The 19,134-nt window shown below is 40.0% G+C and overlaps 1 protein-coding gene across 1 annotated transcript in view; it reads left to right on the top strand.

Annotated features, from left to right (window-relative positions):
- The first annotated feature begins 12,012 nt into the window (after positions 1-12,012).
- The window catches only part of EMC2 (ER membrane protein complex subunit 2), a 67,722-nt gene continuing 60,600 nt past the window's right edge, over positions 12,013-19,134 (top strand). Inside the window, 2 exon segments of the mRNA XM_004370690.2 lie at positions 12,013-12,106; positions 12,109-12,162. Coding sequence (XP_004370747.2) covers positions 12,028-12,106; positions 12,109-12,162 — 133 coding nt within the window. The 5' untranslated portion in view covers positions 12,013-12,027.

Raw genomic sequence — 19,134 nt, 5'->3', positions numbered from 1 at the left:
TTCTGTTTCCTCATGAGTGAGGTGGTGATTGATGGGGTTGGTGGAATGGGTTTAGGGGGTGGGAAGTCTTCCTAGTGACATTCTGCCAGGAAATTAGTCTTTTTCCCAAATAAATCCATGAGGTTGATTAAATAAACCCTCTTTACGTGCAAAAAAAAAGCATATGATTTATGATCTGAAAGGCGAGATGGCCACATTATGCCCAATGTGGCTACTGGCCTTGAAGCCAATTTTAGCTAAGAGTGGTCAGCATGACCATAGAAAGAAAAAGATAACCGGTGAAGTAAATGACATTGTGGCCTGGTGGCCAGGGCAAGATACCTCAGAGCCGCAAATCTGAGCGAATGATTTAGCCACTTACGGCTAGAAGGAAGCTTCCAAAACATGAAAGAGAGGGACTGCTCACAAAATGAAAATCACATCTCTAACAGAATAACATATGATTATAACATATGTATAATACTCATTATATCTTTGTATGACTTTACCCAAGGCAATTTACGTACTGTGAATAAATTCCTTTTTGAACATTTTTCAAGTAAAGAATTCAGTTACAGTTCTACTGGAGAAAGATCTAGATAGGCTCCAGAGACCATTAGGAACTGGACCATAATGGCAGTAGTACTTAGGAACTTCTGGATGTTTGGTACCCAAAATGGGAGTTTATGAAAATAAATTTTGCACAAGGACTGTTACATATGCACAGATGTATATGTGTATGTGTATCAGAACAGAAAATGGACTTTGGGGGAAATTAAACAAAAATCCTTTGGAAAAGTGCCAGTTAAGTATGGTTATAAATCTCAAAAAGAAACAGCTTTAATGGATTGCCCACGTGGAAGATATTTTGGATGTACTCTTTCTGGATGTACTTTCCTCTTCAATTGTTGCAACTATGGCCAGAGGGGTAATTATCAGTTTGTGAATTCTACTCTCCTTTGCTTTCTAAAATAATCTAATTGAATGTGAAATGAATGGCTGGCACACTTTAAAAAATAATGTATTGCAAATGATGGCAAACTTGAAAAACTAGTTTTGCCAGCAAACGGGGCATAGGTCTTGTATATGGGGGGTATATATTAAATCACACAATCTAAAATGTAATTAAAAATGTTCGGTAGGTTCCTAAAACAATTCCATGTTTATCTGGCTTTTGGTACATAAAACTCAGGAAAATTTCCTTCCAAAGATGAATCTGTCACAGTGGCAGGCAACGAAAGATGAAATAATAGTTTCCCTTAACGTAAAAGGATTATGGTTATGATTCATTAATTAGAAGCAATAACACGATTTACAAGCTATGGTAAATTTTAGAAAAGAGTTATAGTGAGACTAATTTCCCGTGATGGTTAATTGCCATAGTAAATAGGGGTTATAAACTGTGCTGTATAATGTGGGATACTTCAATTTACTATGATTGAGACATGACAAAGCCAAAAATAGATTTTAAATGAACGATTTGATGAATATGTTGAATATTGTGATATCAATCAAAAAGGTACGATGCTTTGCCCTGTTAAATAATGTATATTTTATAAATGCTATAAGGCTTATTAAATTTAAGAAATTGCTTTAGTCTTTCATAATTTCTGAAGATATTAATTAAGTAAACCCTGACCACAAAAAAGCACTCTAGAGTGTTTTGTGGGCCAATCTGGCTTGATAAATGATAGATGTATACATTTCAAAGAAAATGCGGGCTTACTCAAAGTTATTGTTGTCTGAACCAAGTTCAGTCTGATTTGTCATCATACTAAATATTCAAACATAATCTTGTAGAAAAAAAAAGTTATAGACCACATCCATGTGCATTTTTCATTGTATTGTTGAAAGCATTAACTAAGATAATGCTTCCCATGGAATCAGACACATAATTTTCATTAAAGTATTAATATAGTCTAATATGTGGCTCTTGCACAGATGTATATGGGTATCCAAACAAAATATACACTTTGGGGAAATTAAAAAAAAATTAAATAAAAATAAAAATATTTAGCTGCCTGGATATTTCCTTGATATTTATCACTAATATTGGGTGGTAGTCTGTCAGAGAAATTGGATTAAATATTTTTAACATACATGACTGAAAACTCTTCTTTTTCAAAGGAATGAGAGGGTTAAGGAAAAACCAACTTGGAAAGGTTGGTTTATAGAAGGTATGATTGATGCTTATTTTTTTTTTTTTTAATTTTTCCCATACAAAAAGTTATACATACATTGTTATGTGACTGCAATTGCTCTCCCCATACTGTGATAGCACACTCCTCCTTTCTGCCCCTGATTCCCCATGTCCATTCAACCAGCTCCTAACCACCTCCAGAGAGAAGCTGCCCATTTAGTCTCTTGTATCTACTTGATCTAAGAGGCAAACTCCTCATGAGTATCAGTTTTTGTCCCACAGTCCAGTCCAATCCCTATCTGAAGAGTTGGTCTCGAAAATTGTTTTAGTTCTGGCCTGATAGGGAATCCAGGGGCCATGCTTTCTGGGGTTCCTCCAGTTTCAGTCAGACCATTAAGTCTGGTCTTCTTACTAGAATTTGAGTTCTGCACCCCACCTTTCTCCTGCTCCATCTGGGACTCTCTGTTGTTTTCCCTGTCAGGGCGGTCATTGGTGGTAGCCGGGCCCCATTTAGTTCTTCTGGTCTCAGGATGATGAAGTCTCTGGTTTATGTGGCCCTTTCTGTCTCTTGGGCTACTACTTTCCTTGTGTGTTTGGTGTTCTTCATTCTCCTTTACTCCAGGTGGTTGGGACCAATTGATGCATCTTAGATGGCCGCTTGCAAGCTTTTAAGACCCCAGACGCCACTCACCAAAGTAGGATGCAGAACATTTTCTTAATAAGCTTTATTATGCCAATTGACCTTGATATCCCCTTAAAGCATGGTCCCCAGACCCCTACCCCTGCTGCTCTGTCCCTCAAAGTGTTTGATTGTATTCAGGAAACTTCTTAGCTTTGGTTTAGTCCAGTTGTTCTGACTTCCCCTGTAGTGTGTGCTGTCCTTCCCTTCACCTAAGATAATTCTTATCTACTATCTAGTTAGTGAATAACCCTCACCCTCCCTCCCCACCCTCGTGACCATCAAGGAATGTTTTCTTCTGTGTTTAAACCTTTTCTTGAGTTCTTATAATAGTGGTCTTATACAATATTTGTCCTTCTGTGTCTGACTAAATTCACTCAGCATAATGAGTTCCAGCTTCCCCCATGTAATGTTTCACGGCTTCTTCGTTGTTCTTTATCATTGCGTAGTATTCCATTATGTGGATATACCATAATTTGTTTATCCATTCGTCCATTGATGGGCACCTAGGTTGTTTCCATCTTTTTGCCATTGTGACCAGTGATGCAATGAACATGGGTGTGCATATATCTATTGGTGTGATGGCTCTTATTTCTCTAGGATATATTCCAAGGAGCGAGACAGCTGGATAGTATGGTACTTCTATTTCTACCTTTTTAAGGAAGTGCCAAATCGATTTCCAAAGTGGTTGTACCATTTTACATTCCCACCAACAGTGTATAGGTGTTCCAGTCTCTCCACAACCTCTCCAGCATTTGTTATTTTGTGTTTTTTGGATTAACGCTAGCCTTGTTGGGGTGAGATGATACCTCATTGTAGTTTTGATCTGCATCTCTCTAATGGCTAATGATCATAAGCATTTCTTCATGTGTCTGTTAGCCTCCTGAATATCTTCTTTGGTGAAGTGCCTGTTTATACCCTTTGCCCATTTTTTTAATTGGGCTATTTTTTTGTTGTTGTTGAGGTTTTGCAGTATCTTGTAGATTTTAGAGATTAGACGCTGATTGGATTTGTCATAGCCAAAATTTTTTTCCTTGTCTGTAGGTTGTCTTTTTACTCTTTTGGTGAAGTCTTTTGATGAGCATAAGTGTTTGATTTTTTAGGAGCCCCCCATTTATCTAGTCTCTTCTGGTGCTTGTTGATGTTTATGTTTTTATGGTTAAAGTTTTTATCTATGTAAGATATTTCTTTTTCATTTACAGTTACAATTACATGTTGTAAAATGTTAAAGAAAAATATAGAATTTTGACACTGGTATACCACCAGTCTTTCTTTTTCTGAGTGTACCTGAGGGAGGAAAGTTTTATTAGACATCTGAAATGTTATAGTCTATTAGCAAACAATTACTTTCCCTGTTTCAAAGAGTATTATTAGTGACAAAATTTCCCCTAAATATATTTTTCTCATAAATATTTCAACTTTCATTTATGACCTAAAGAATTCATATCCTCCATATGAACCGCCCATCTTCATTACCTGCTAGTGGGGAGAACTTGGGCAAATCATTTCACTTCAATGCCTCAGACTAGGAAACATGTACAATGTCCATTAGTGTTTTTCAAACTGTCGGTTATTACTCCGTTAGTAGTACTTAGGAATTACTAATGGGGTCACAACCAGCATTTTTAGAAAATAAAACAGAATTGACTCAAATTGAATAGAAACTACAGAACGCAAAATACACAGAAAGGGCAGTTTCTTAAAGATTTGTTTTTGTTTTACATATATGTATGCATACTGTATGAAAATGTAAAATGTATTTTTTAGGTTGTGTGATAGATATATTTACAACAATGGAAAGAAAAACAAACAAACCAGCAGCTGCTGAGACTGCTTACATACAACCAAACACCTCATGAGATCTGGTTCCTTGGTTGGAGGCTTAGGGTCATGGTTTCATGGGATATTCCAGTTAATTGGCCTGATATTGTGTTTAGTGCCTCTGTTCTACCTCCTAGTTCATAGTGTAGTGCCTGAGGTCTTAAAAACTTACAATCAGTGATTCAAGGTACAACAATTTGGTCTCTTCTCCCCTGAAGCAACAAAGGAATCTACCGTCTGTAATCTGTTGTTGTTAGGTGCCATCAAGTCAGTTTCGACTCACAGCAACCCTATGTACAAGAGAATGAAAGAATGCCCAGTCCTACGCCATCCTCACAATCGTTGTTATCCTTGGGTACATTGTTGCGGCCACTGTGTCAATCCATCTTGTTGAGGGTCTTCCTCTTTTTTGCTGACCCTCTGCTTTGCCAGGCATGATGTCCTTCTCTAGGGACTGATCCCTCCTGACAACATGTCCAAAGTATGTGAGATGAAGTCTTGCCATCCTCGATTCTAAGGAGTGTTCTGGCTCTACTTCTTCCAAGACAGATTTGTTCATTCTTTTGGCAGTCCAGGGTATATTCAATATTCTTTACCAACACCACAATTTAAAGGTGTTGATTCTTCTTCAGTCTTGCTCATTCATCGTCTAGCTTTCACACGCATACAAGGCGATTGAAAACACGACGGCTTCCGTCAGGTGCACCTTAGTCTTCAAGGTGACATCTTTGCTTTTTAACACTTTAAAGAGGTCTTTTACAGCGGATTTGCCCAATGTAATGTGTCTTTTGATTTCTTGTCTGCTGCTTCCATGGGTGATTGTGGATCCAAGTAAAATAAAATCCTTAACGACTTCAATATTTTCAGTATTTATCATGATGTTGCTTATTGGTCCGGTTGTAAGTATTTTTATTTTCTTTATGTTGAGGTGTAATCCATACTGAAGGTTGTGGTCTGCGATGTTCATCAGTAAGTGCTTCAAGTCCTCTTCACTTTCAGCAAGCAAGGTTGTGTCATCTGCATAACGCAGGTTATTAATGTGTCTTCCTCCAATCTTGATGCCCTGTTCTTCACATAGTCCAGTTTCTCAGATTATGTGCTCAGCATACAGATTAAATAGGTACGGTGAAAGGATACAACCCTGACGCACAACTTTTCTGACTTTAAACCACACAGTATCCTCTTGTTCTGCTTGATCTGCCTCTTGATCTGTGTACAGCTTCCTGATGAGCACAATTCCCATTCTTTGCAATGTTACCCATAATTTGTTATGATCCACACAGTTGAACGTCTTTGCATAGTCAATAAAACACAGGTAAATATCTTTCTGGTATTCTCTGCTTTCAGTCGGGATCCATCTGCCATCAGCAATGATATGTCTGGTTCCATGTCTTCTTCTGAATCTGGCTTGAATTTCTGGCATTTCCCTGTCTATATACTGATGCAGCCACTTTTGAACGATCTTCAGCAAAATTTTACTTGCATGTGATATTAATGATATAGTCCAGCAATTTCCACATTTGGCTGGATCACCTTTCTTGGGCTAGGCATAAATATGGACTTCTTCCAGTTGGTTGGCCAAGTAGCTGTCTTCCAAATTTCTTGGCATAGACTAGTGAGCACTTCCAGCACTGCATCCATTTGTTGAAACATCTCAACTGATATTCTGCCAATTCCTGGAGCCTTGTTTTTTGCCAATGTTTTCAGTGCAGCTTGGACCTCTTCATTCAGTACTATTGGTTCCTGATCATACACCACCTCCTGAAATGGTTGAATGTTGATCAATTCTTTTTGGTATAGTGACTCTGTGTATTCCTCCCATCCTCTTTTGATACTTCCTGCATCATTTAACATTTTCTCCATAGAATGCTTCAATACGGCAACCAGAGGCTTGAATTTTTTCTTCAGTTCTTTCAGCCTGAGAAACGCTGAGCGTGTTCTTCCCTTTTGGTTTTCTATCTCCAGCTCTTTGTACATGTCATTATAATACTTTACTTTGTCTCCCTTTGAAATCTTCTGTTCAGCTCTTTTACTTCATCATTTCTTCCTTTCACTTCAGCTACTCGACCTTCAAGAGCAAGTTTCAGAGTCTCTTCTGACATCCATTTTTGTCTTTCTTTCTTTCCTGTCTTTTTAATGACCTCTTGCTTTCTTCACGTATGATGTCCTCGATATCATTCTACAACTCGTCTGGTCTTCAGTCATAAGTGCTCAGTGTGTCAAATCTATTCCTGAGATGGTCTCTAAATTCAGGTGGGATATACTCAGGGTTGTACTTTGGCTCACATGGACTTGTTCTAATTTTCTTCAGCTTCAACTTGAACTTGCATATGAGCAATTGATGGTCTGTTCTACAGTCGGAACCCTAACCCTAACCCTAACCCTAACCCTAACCCTAACCCTAACCCTAACCTCAACCTCTGTGGAACTGGCCCTTATAGTCAATTTTAAGGCATGGCCTTTCTAGCCAGACCATGAACTGACCAATACCGTGGTAGACCATAATCACTGAATTTGCATAGTAATGGACCAATTCCCTCAAGGTCACTTAATCCTATTGAGTGGTTTTACTATTTGCATAGTATACTGACCAATCCCCTGTAAAACTGTGGCCCAGTCAATCATTTTTGGTAGAATTATAAACCCAAGGCCAGAAAGGCCACGTATAAGAGAAACTCATTGCACTGCAGAGAGTCAGGAATGTTATTGTTGTGCACCATTAATTCCAACTCATAGCAACCCTGTAGGACCCTGTAGGAGTAGAACTGCACCATAGGGTTTCCTAAGCTGTAATCTTTATGGGAGTAGATTGTCAGGTCTTTTCTCCCACAGAGCTGCTGGTAGATTTGAACCACTGACCTCTCATTTAGCAGCCAAGTGCTTACCCATTGTGCCACCAGGGCTCCAAGGAATAGGAGGAGAAGATGGAATGTGTGGCTATCTGCCTCCATGAACAACTGCCTCTTTAGTCATGAGACCAGAACTGGATGGTGTCCAGCCACCGTTACTAAATATTTTGATCAAAGATGCTATAAAATAATTGATTCAAAGGGGGAAAATGCAGAACAGAATTTCAAATTCTCATGGATTCTAGACTTTCTAAAGCCATGGAGCCTGGAAGAAAAATCCAAAACTATTGCTCTGAGATAATCTTTAAACCTTAAACCAAAAATATCTCCTGAAGTCTTCTTAAAATCATAGTTTAGCTTAACTAGTAAAGAATGTCTGCCTTGAGCATTGTGCTCTTTTAAGATCTGTCTATAGGGGATCAAACCGACAACAGCAACTCCAAAGATTAGATAGGAAACTTAGCGGGCAGTGAGTTTATGTTAATGGGGAAGGATAATTTGGAAAAGGAGGGTGAGAATGGTTATACAACTTGAAGAACGTAATCAATGTCACTGAATTGTACATGTAGAAATCGTTGCATTGGTGAATGTTCTGCTGTGTGTATTCTCAAGAACAAAAAATAAAATAAATTATTAAAAATGTATTTTTTAGTATTGGTTGTGGCAAAAAAATTTAAAAAATATTATAAAGAATCATAAGTCCCTTCTAATTCTAAAATGGCATTACTCTACTTTCCAGCTCAAAAATTCTGAAAATGCCTCATTAACCCAGTGTCATATTGCCAGACAGATAAAAGTAGCTAGGTGCAAAGGCATTTAGTTGAAATGATTAGAAAATATTTACTCCCTCAGTTAGTGTGACCTTCAAGATCCATTGTAAGTCTTTAAAAGACATCTCTCTGGGCTTTGCTTAGGCTTTAGGCCCCTCAAAGAAGCCAAAAAAAACTGGGCATCAACAATTTACAACAAATATTAAGCGCCTCCTGTATGTCACATATTGTGGTAAGGGGCTAGACAATATAAAAATAAATTGGACATAGTCCCTGCACTCAATGAATTTATGATTTCAGGAAAGCATTGGATATAAAAAAGAAAACATCTTATCCATACCAAGTAAGACAGTTAACATACTATTCTTAATAATAACTAATATGAGCTATCTTTTTTTAGTTATCTACTTCATTCATTCATTCATTCAATAAATGTTTACTGTGTGCCAGGTATTTTTCTGGGCTGATATTCCAAGGTTAAAATGACAGACAGGGTCCCTATTCTCAAGGAGCTTATATAGTAGTGGAAGGATACAGAAAATAAGTAAACAAATAAAGAAAAGGTGTCAAATAGTAATTAGTGCTGCAATGAAGTGATACACTTTGACTAGGGACTACTTTTTATTGGATGGTCAAAAAAGACCTCTCTATGGGTAGATGTTTCAAACTGACATAAGAATGACAAAAAGAAGACAGCTACTTGAAAATCTGGAGAGAAGCATTCCAGGAAAAGGGAACAACCAAGGCAGATAATAGGTTGGCATGTTTGAGGAACAGAAAGTAGGTGAGAATGGCTGGAGTCTGGTGAAGAGAGGGAGACTAACAGAAAGTGAAATCAGAGAGGTAGATGGGGGCCAGACTGCGTAAAGCCCTGTAAACCATGAGAAAGCGTTTGGAGTAAATTTTTTCTGTCATCAGGAGTCATTTGAGGGCTTCAGCCATGTACTTCTACGGTCTGATTTTTTTTTTTTTTTTTAAAGACCATTAGGGTTACTGGAAGGAGCCCTGGTGACAGAGTGGTTGCTGCTAAGCGAAAAGTTGGCAGTTCAAACTCATCAGTTGCTCCATGGAGAAAGATGTAGTAGACTGCTTCCATAAAGACTGCAGCCTTGGAAACCCTGTGGGGTAGTTCTACTCTGTCCTATAGGGTTGCTATGAAGTCGGAATAGATTCTATGGCACTGGGTTTAGGGCTACTGTATAGAAAACAGATTTTACTCATTAAGAGTGAAACTAAGGCAGTTAGGAGGCTATCGGAGTCTTTCAGATGAGAGATGGTTGTGGCTTAGATTAAGAGAGTAGCAGTGGAGATAAAAAGAAGTAGATGGATTTTGGAATGGTTTGAAAGTACCATACAGAATTCGCTAATGGACTGGATATGGGGGTTGGCAAAGTGAAGAATCAAAGATATTTCCTAAAATTTTAGCTTGAGCAACTAGGTGGATATTTGCATCAACTGAGATGAAGAACAGTTTGGGCTGGGGGGCGGAGTTTTATTTGGGGCATGTTATCTTTGAGATGCATATTAGATATCTAAATGAATATGTCAAGCAAGCAGGACTGGATTTCAGGGGAGAAATAAGGACTGGATTTATGAATATGAGAGTCAGAGTCATCAGCATATAAATAGTACTTACAAAGATGTCATTATGATTAATAAGGTGTGCCTGACCCAAGCCATGGTCTTTTCAATCACCTCATATGCATTGAAAAGCTGGACGATGAAAAAAGAAGACAGAAGAATTGATGCATTGAAATTGTGGTGTTTGTGAAGAATATCGATTATGTCATGGACTGCCAGAAGAATGAACAAATCTGTCTTGGAGGAAGTACTGTCAGAATGCTCCTTAGAAGCGAAGATGGCGAGACTTTGTATCACTTACTTTGGACGTGTTATCAGGGAGGACCAATTGCTGGAGAAGGACATCATGCTTGGTAAAGGGTCAGCAAAAAAGAGGGAGACCTTCAACAAGATGGACTGACGCTAAAACAATGGTCTCAGACATAGCAATGATTGTGAGGATGGTGCAGGACCAGGCAACGTTTCATTCTGTTATATGTAAGGTTGCTACGAGCCGGAGCCGACTGAACAGCACCTAACAACAATATAAGGGCTCCGTGAGTCAGAGCCTACTCAATGGCAACTAACAACAACATAGCTACAGGACTGGTACCTACATGAAAGTGCCACGCAGGTACTTCGGCTGCAGTATCTCTTTTAATCTTTATAACTCCACAAGGTAGGTATTTTCTTTGTTGTTGTTAGCTGTCCAGGAGTCAACCTCCAACTCATGGTGACTTCATGCACAATGGAAGGATACTCTGCCCGGTCATTTGCGAATCAGACACTGTTGATCCATATGGTTTTCATTGGCTTTTTTTTGAAAGTAGATCACCAGACCTTTCCTTCTAGTCCCTCTTAGTTTGGAAGCTCTGCTAAAACCTGTTTGCATCATAGCAACATGCAATTGACCACTGACAGACAAGTGTAGGTTGCACATGAGGTTGCACATGGCCAGGACTTGAACCCCGGTCTCCCATAGGGAAGGACAGAATTCTACCAGTGAACCACCGATGTTCCCTATTTTCTTTCTATATAGATGTTATTAGCTTCTTTTTATATATGAGCTTCTCTGATGCTCAGAGAGTTATATATGCTGAAAGCAGTGGATCATGGATTCAAATATATCTGACACATCCGGTTGTTTTATAGAAGCATTAGGAGAATTTGTGAATTTCTGAGTGGACAATTTTTAACTTTCTGAATGAAAGATTTTTTAAAAGCTCTGCTTAGTCTGGAGATAATGAAGCCCATTCAGATTCTAATCCAAGGTTATATAAATTCACTAGTTTTTTCCGTCCTTATGTGACTTATCTGTGGCATGTGCCACTTACTTTTTTTCTTGTATGACTCATTTTTTCTCCTCTCTCAAATTTTGATTGCCTCTTATTCTTCACTGCCCCTTAACTAGGGCTGTTTTACAGGGATTTTTAGCCTTCTTTCCTCACTTTCCATGTTTCTCTCATACAATCTCATAGTCTCATAGTTTCAAACACTAAATATATGCTAATGACTCTAAAATCTTTTGCTTCCAATCCAAACATTTCTCCCTGGTCTTGGAAGACTAGGACCGAAGGTTCCTGAAAGTAGTTAACTTTGGTGGGAAAGGGTGGAAAAGTGAAGAGTAGGGCTATGAAGATTCATTCGTGCATTCATTCATTATTTAATCCACTCGTTATTTACTACGCAGTCGCTAAGGCTGCTCTTAAGGAGCTAGAGCAATTACATCCACGAAGAGCGTTAACGACCGGTGCAGGTTGCCAGGAAGGCACTAGCGCAAGCATTAATTCCTCAGACACAGGAACATAAAGTACGAGGGCAGAATCCCACCTACTGTCTCAAAGAGATTTAATGAAAGTCTTGGAGTTTATCAGTTTACTCGAACATTAAACATAAGCGAATGCCATTAATGAAGGCGTAACGCTAGGGACAAATAAGGGATTCGGAGCAGAATGCTGCAGCAAACCCTGACTGAGGGATATGAAAAGGCTGGATACACCGACGTAGAGCAAAATGAAAACCCGCCAGTGGCGGATATTAAAAGCCTAGCGTTTACTTAAAATTCACGGTAAAAGAGGCCCCACCACACGCTAGCTTTGCTCTGGTCCGCCTCAAGAGCGTTCTCAAACTCCTGGAGCCCGAAGCCCCGCCCATCTCGCTCCGCCCCTTCCCCCAGAAAGCCCCTCCGCACGTGCGCGGTGGATCCCGCCCCCTCCGCTCTCTCGGCCAATGAAAAATAATATCGTAACCGGTTACCGCCTGGTCGTCTGTCACGTGACCGCATCTCTCCGCCCCTTCACCCCGCTCTTCTAGGTTCTGTGAAGATGGCGAAGGTCTCTGAGCTTTACGATGTCACTTGGGAAGGTAACTGCGAGCGGGGCGGGCGCAGAAAGATCAAAAGCTCCGGGAAGCAGTTCGGAAGTACCTGCTGCTCTCGGAGAGTTGGGTTCTCTTGTCTCTCTTCGGCACTGAGGCTCTCAGTGGACGCGCCAGGCTGAGGGGGGCCCTTGCCTTGGCCCGGCCACGGACTGGGGTCGGCGGCGTTCCCCGCCGCATGTTTTCATCGATAGACTGATCGACCTGCCGCCGCGCCAATCCACTGGCCCAGGGTAGCTTCTGTTAGGAGGCGGGAGGGACCTGGTGCTGGGGCTGTCACACTCTTGCCGTGGTTGCTGGGCGGCGCGGAAGCGGCGGGACAAGTGGCTGCTGTACCTTCTTTGCAGCCAAGAAATACAGGCAGGGCCTGTAAGGCCTTGTACCAAGTGCTATGTAAGGGTTATACGTCTGTGCAGAAAAAGTGTAGAAGATCCGTGAACAACTCTGATTCTTCTAAATGTTACTTTTTGTTTCTTTCTTTAGAACCCGACTTTTGCCCCCCCCCTTTATTTATTCCATATTTCTCTACCCTTCAAAACACATTTACACAACTCTCTGCTTACTTCCTACCAGTATTCCTTTTCTGCAGGGGAAAAGAACTCATTAGCTTAGCTTAGTCCTCAAGTGTGACGGACTTCTGGGTTGATGTAAGGCGGTGGGGGGGATGTTCTTTAAATCTAGAAGCAGCCAAATCTTGGGCCAGCTCTATAAGAGAGATTTTCTCTGCTCAAAAACTTTTGTTGTTGTATGCCTTCGAGTGTATTCCTACTTAGCATGTTACATTAGACTTCAGTAACTAATTTGTTCAATGAATGCCTCCTTGGAATGTTTAATTCTTGAGGACTGAAAGTTTGGTCGTGAATAAATTAAAAAAAGGCAAAATTCCTTTAAACTTGAACTGAGTTCAATGCTTTATTGGCTTTATGGCCTCTAACACACGATGAGCCTCCGTGTTTCTACCTGTATTGGGGGAATGCATTATATTAAACAGAAATGTTAAGTACTCACAGCTAGATCTTGCATATACCAAAGTTAAATGACACACAATCCCTACCTTCAAGGAGTTTATAGTTTGATGGAGAGGCCCAAACCCAAACTCACTGTCGATTTCCTACTTATAGCGACCCTGTAGAACAGGGAAGAACTGCTTCATAGGGTTTCCAAGGCTGTAAATCTTTACCGAAGCAGACTGCCACATCTTTGTCCTGGGGCGCGGCTGGTGGGTTTGAACCGCTGACCTTCAGTTTGCAGCTGAGTGCTTTAACCACTGCACCACCAGGGTTCCTTTGATGGGGAACATAGACCTGTAAATACATAGTTGAAAAATTGTTGTGTCAGGATATGTTTTTTAAGCTGGGTAGTGGATATGTGGCTGTTATTTTTAATGCCTTTTTAATGCTTCAGTTGTTTCATAATTTTTAGAAAATGCTTTGATGAAGCCATGTTCAATATAGGTTTCTTAGAGGGTAGTAGCATTTGTAGAATCTTGAGAGAGGAGAGGTGTAACTACCAGCAGGCAACGTGGTTTAATTACTTGAACCTTACCCTGTGGGCAGTCTAAAGAGGACTGATACAGTTAGGTTTGCAATAATGGTAATAACTACTTCACAGGTTTGTTGAGTAACAAAAGATAAAACATGTTGAAGTGCTGTGTATACTGTTAAATACTATAGAAAAGGATGCATTTTTATTAGTTAATAATACGGTTATGTTCTTCTCCTGTGTGATTTGGCCCCTGCACACATCTCCAGTTTTATCTTGAGCTATTTTCCCTCTAAAGAAGCTATGGTGGTGCAGTGGTTAAGTGCTCCGCCGCTACCAAAAGGTCAGTGGTTTGAACTCACCTAGCAGCTCTGTGGGAGAAAAGACCTGGTGATCTGCTCCTGTAAACAGTACAGCCTTGGAAACCCGATGGGGCAGTTCTACTCTGTCCTGTAGGGTCGCCACGAGTCGGAATCGACTCAGTGGCAACAGATTTTTTTTTTTTTTTTTTAATGAGTCAGAGGGCCCTGGTGGCACAGTGCTTAAGACCTACAGACGGCTGCTAACCAAAAGGTCGGTCAGCAGTTCGAATCTACCAGCTGCTGCTTGGAATACCTATGTGGCAGTTCTACTCTGTCCTGTAAGGTCACTGTGAGTTGGAATTGACTTGATGGCAGTGGTTTTTTTTTTTTTTTAAGACTCAGAACAACTTGATGGCGCATAACAGCATTCTCTCTCTCACTTTCTGTGAGCTGGTTACGTTGGCTTTCCTTGAGTTTCCTAAATGTGCCGTACTCTTTCTTGTCTTAAGGTTGAGAACATGTTATTCCTTCTTTCAGGAGTGTTCTTTCTTTCTTGTCCTCCTCTTGCCTCATTACCTTTTTCATTTCTTATAGTTTCCCTCAGAGGTTACTACTTAAGACATTGACTCCACTTTCCCAGTCCTCTGCCAAAAGAAAAAAAAGAGAAGAGAGAAACAAAACAACAAACAAAAAAAAAAGCTCAACAGCAGCAACAACAAAAGCAAACAAACAAAAGCCTAAGCCTGACTCTATAATTATATGTTCTCATACTATTGAAGCATTTGCCCAATTGTGTAAGTTTTAAAAATGTTTGTCTCTCCATCTAGAAGAGGCCTGTATTGTTCATTGTTATATCACCCCCCGTCAAAAAAAAAAAAAGAAAAAAAAAACCAAACCCATTGCGATTGAGTTGATTCTGACTAAAGGCAACCCCATGCGAATGTGTTACAGAGTAGAATTGCTCCATAGGGTTTTCCTGGCTGTAATCTTTTTGGAAGCATTGCCAGGCCTTTCTTCTGTGGTGCTGTGGGGGGAGTTCAAACCACCAACCGTTAGGTTAGCAGCTGAGAGCAAACTGTGCCATCCAGGGAGCCTTGTCATATCGCTAGTGCTTGGCATATTGGAGGAGCTCAATAATTATTTGTTGACTGAATGCATTGTTAATAGGATTAGTAATAAGTATTAACAAATTGTCATGAAAAGACTATAACTGTACATCATTTTCTAAGTGATAATTTCTTTAGTATCTTAGATGGATTTAGAGTACACTTTGCTCATCTGTAAAATGAGAGGTTAGACTTTCCCAGAACTAAAATTCTATCTAAGGGTCTTTTAAGAAAAAAGAATTCTGTATTTTTATTTCAGAAATCTAGGATAACAGATTTTTTGGGATTGCGAGAGATGAGAAGACTCTCAGGGTTAGTTTTTTGTTTAAATTTGTCGGTGGGGGGCTATCAGTTGGAGCTATGTCCTTAGTAATTCCATTGAGTACTATCATGAATTAAAGTCATGGAAATGGTTAGTTCAAAGAGTACTGTGATTCTTTAATAGGAGAATTTAGCACATGTTTATAAAAGATTTATGTAGTAAATTTAACTCTCCTAGCTTCTGTTGGGCTGTATTAAAAAAAAATGGTTTATTTAGCCAGTTAAAGGTTACATTGATGTTTATTATATAGGGGTGTTATTAAAGAGGAAGGTGGAGGTGGGAAAGAGAATTTTGCATTGTAAGGAGGGTAAAATCAAGTTTCTTGAGAAGACGGTATTCCGGCTAGACTTGGATAGTGTCTTAGTCATCCAGGGCTGCTGTAACGGAAATACCACAAGTGGATGGCTTCAACAAAGAAAAGTTTATTCTCTCACAGTCCAGTAGGCTACGAGTCCAAATTAAGGGCATCAGCTCCAGGGGAAGGCTTTCTTTCTGTGTCGGCTCTGTAGAAAGGTCCTTCTGATTCATCAGTCTTCCCTTGGTCTGGGAGCATGCAGGAACCTCAGGTCCAAAGGATGCGCTCTGCTCCTGGCACTGCTTTCTTCATTACATGAGGTTCCCATGTGTCTTTGCTCGCTTCTCTCTTTTATATCCAAAACAGATTGGATTAAGACACTATCCAATCTTGTACACCTCGTCAGTATACACTGTCCAGTCTTGTAGACCTCATCAGTATAACCTCATCATAGTGATAGAGTTTACAACACATAAGGAAATCCCATCAGATTACACTCATGAAATACTGGGGGTCATGACCCAGCCAAGGTGGCATATGTTTTTGGGAGACACAGTTCAATCCATGACAGATAGGATGCTTAGCACAATGCCTGGCATATAATCTGTCTTAGTTTCTTAGGGCTGCCACAACAAAATACCACAAAGTGGGTGGCTTTAGACAACAGAAATTTACTATCTCACAGTTCTGGAGCCTATGAGCCAAAATTCAGGGTGTTGGTAGGGCCACACTCTGTCTGCTTTAGGAGAAGATCTTTCCTTGTCCCTTCTACCTTCTGGTGGCCCCAGACATCTGTTGGCATTCCTTGGCATGTAGATGCATCTTCACATCCTTCACTCTGTTTCTGTCCTCTTCTTTCATAAGGACACCACTCAGATGGGATTAGGACCCACCCTATTCCAATGTGAGGTCATACCAACTGATAGCATCTTCAAAGACCCTATTTCCAAACAAAGTCGCATTCACAAGTTCCAAGGTTAGGACTTTAGCATATCTTTTGAGGGGACACAGTTCAGTCTGTAACAGGTACTAAGTGAATATTTGTTGAAAAAAATTATTAAAAATGTTGTAGAGAATTTAGTTGTTTGTACTCTGGCCCTACTTCCTCTCTTTTTTACTCAGTCCTTCAAGCAATCACAATTTGATTTCCATGTCCTGTCACTCCACTAAGATCTCTAGGGAGATCTAATGCCAAAACTAATGTATGTGTTTTGTACATCTCTACTTCATTTGCCATTGCATATCACCTTCTCTAAGAAAAATCTTTCTGTGGTTTTCTAATAATGTTCTTCCAGGTTCTTTTCCTACTTTTCAGACCTTTCCTTTACTGAGTTCTCTTCATCCGTTTGCTCCTTAATTTTTGGTGTCCTCAGTGGTTCTTTCCTTAGCTCTTTCTTAATCAATTATCAGTGGTTATTAAACCTGAAGGTCCCTGGGTGATGCAAACAGTTTGTGTTCGACTGCTAACCTAAAGATTGGTGGTTCATACCCAACCAGCAGGGCCATGGAAGAAAGGCCTACTATCTGTTTCTGTAAAGATTATAGCCAGGAAAACTATGGAGCAGTTCTACTCTGTAACACATGGGTCACATGGGCCATGAGTCCGAATTGACTCAATGGCAACAGGTTTGATTTTTTGGTTTTTATTAAACCTGAAGTCAGTAGACTTCTGGCTGATGCTGGCATAATTGTTCATGTCTGTGAACATTCTGAAATTATACACTATATAAAATTGAGTGTGTATGTGAATATGTTCATAGTTTTGGGAAAAGGTGGTCCAAAGATCTCATCAGTTTTAAACAGATCTAAAAAAGTGTTAAATGTCTTCTGTGGGCAATCTCATCGACACCTAGCTTTAACTGTCAGCTTATATGTCAAATGTATAGTTATATCGTTCTCACTATTCCCTTTCCTGAGGATACAGCGTTGAACAAAACAGGCAAGGCCCTAGATCTCATGGAACATACCTTGGGATTTCACTCCTAACTAAGGATCCATATTTCCAACTATTTACAGGGCGTGTCTACTTGGATGTTCCACAATTAATAAAATTTAGAACTGAACTCATCACCTTTCTTCCACCTGTCTTAGTTATCTAGTGCCGCTATAACAGAAATATCACAAGTGGATGACCTTATCAAACAGAAGTTTATTCTCTCACAGTCTAGTAGGCTAGAACTTTGCATTCAGGGTGCCAGCTCCAGGGGAAGGCTTTCTCTGTCTGTGAACTCTATAGGAAAGTCCTTGTCATCAATCTTACCTTGGTCTAGGAGCTTCTCTGTGCACGAACCCTGGGTCCAAAGGACACACTCTTCTCCTGGCACCGCTTTCTTGGTGGTATAGGGTCCCTCTGTCTCTGCTCGCTTCTCTCTTCTATATCTCAAAAGAGATTGGCTTAAGACACAGTCCAGTCTTGTAGATTGAGTCCTGCCTCGTTAACATAATTGCCACTAGTCACATCTCATCAACGTCATAGAGACAGGTTTTACAACACATAGGAAAATCACATAAGGTGACAAAACGGTGGACAGTCAGACAATACTGGGAATCATGGCCTAGCCAAATTGACAGATATTTTTAGAGGACACGCTTCAATCCATGACACCACCTACTGCCTCCTCTACCACCATTACCACTGTCACGACTTACTCTTTTCTGAGTTTCCCCTAGATAAGTAGATGACATCACGTATCTTTCCCGATTTCATAAGACAGACTCCTGTGCATCCTGTAAGAGATAGCTCTTTGAGACTTTGAAGTCTGGAAAATACAAATATGATTGAGAAATATGTAATAATCAAGTTTAACTGAGGTGTATGTTTTATGACAGTCACTTTTGAAAGGTAAGGTCTAGAAAGGTAAGTTGAGACCTTGAATGCTAGCCTAAGGAGTTTGTACTTTATTTGGTAGGTGGTTGGGAGCCACTCTCCTAATTAAAAAAAAAAAAAAAAAAAAATCAATGGCTCCTTTCATTCAACTTAAATACAGGTTGATATAGGGCCAGGGCCTTTTCTCTGGTAGGGATTCCCTGATTGTAGTTCCTTGTCATCTTTTGGAGTCTTGGTGGTGTGGTGGTTAAGAGCCATGGCAGGCTACGGCTGCGAACCAAAAAGATTGACTGTTCAAATCCACCAGCTGCTCCTTGGAAACCTTATAGGGCAGTTCTGCTCTGTCCTGTAGGGTCACTATGAGTCGGAATCCACTCGACGGCAACAGGTTTGGTTTGTCATCTTTAATAAACCAATTTCATTTTTTAATGTGGGCAGAAATACAAAGACTCTTGTATAGCAGCTTCAGTGCACAAGTCTTACAGATTATTCATTTTTTTTAATTTTTATTGTACTTCAGGTGAAGGCTTACAGAACGAATAGTTTCTCATGAAACAGTAGTACACATGTTGTTTTATGACATTGGTTAACAACCCCACAACGTATCAACCCTCTAACTTCTCAAC

The sequence above is a fragment of the Trichechus manatus genome, unplaced genomic scaffold (genome assembly GCF_000243295.1).
Source record: "Trichechus manatus latirostris isolate Lorelei unplaced genomic scaffold, TriManLat1.0 scaffold00009, whole genome shotgun sequence".
Lineage (NCBI taxonomy): Eukaryota > Metazoa > Chordata > Mammalia > Sirenia > Trichechidae > Trichechus > Trichechus manatus.
This window is presented reverse-complemented; position numbering and strand designations above follow the sequence as displayed.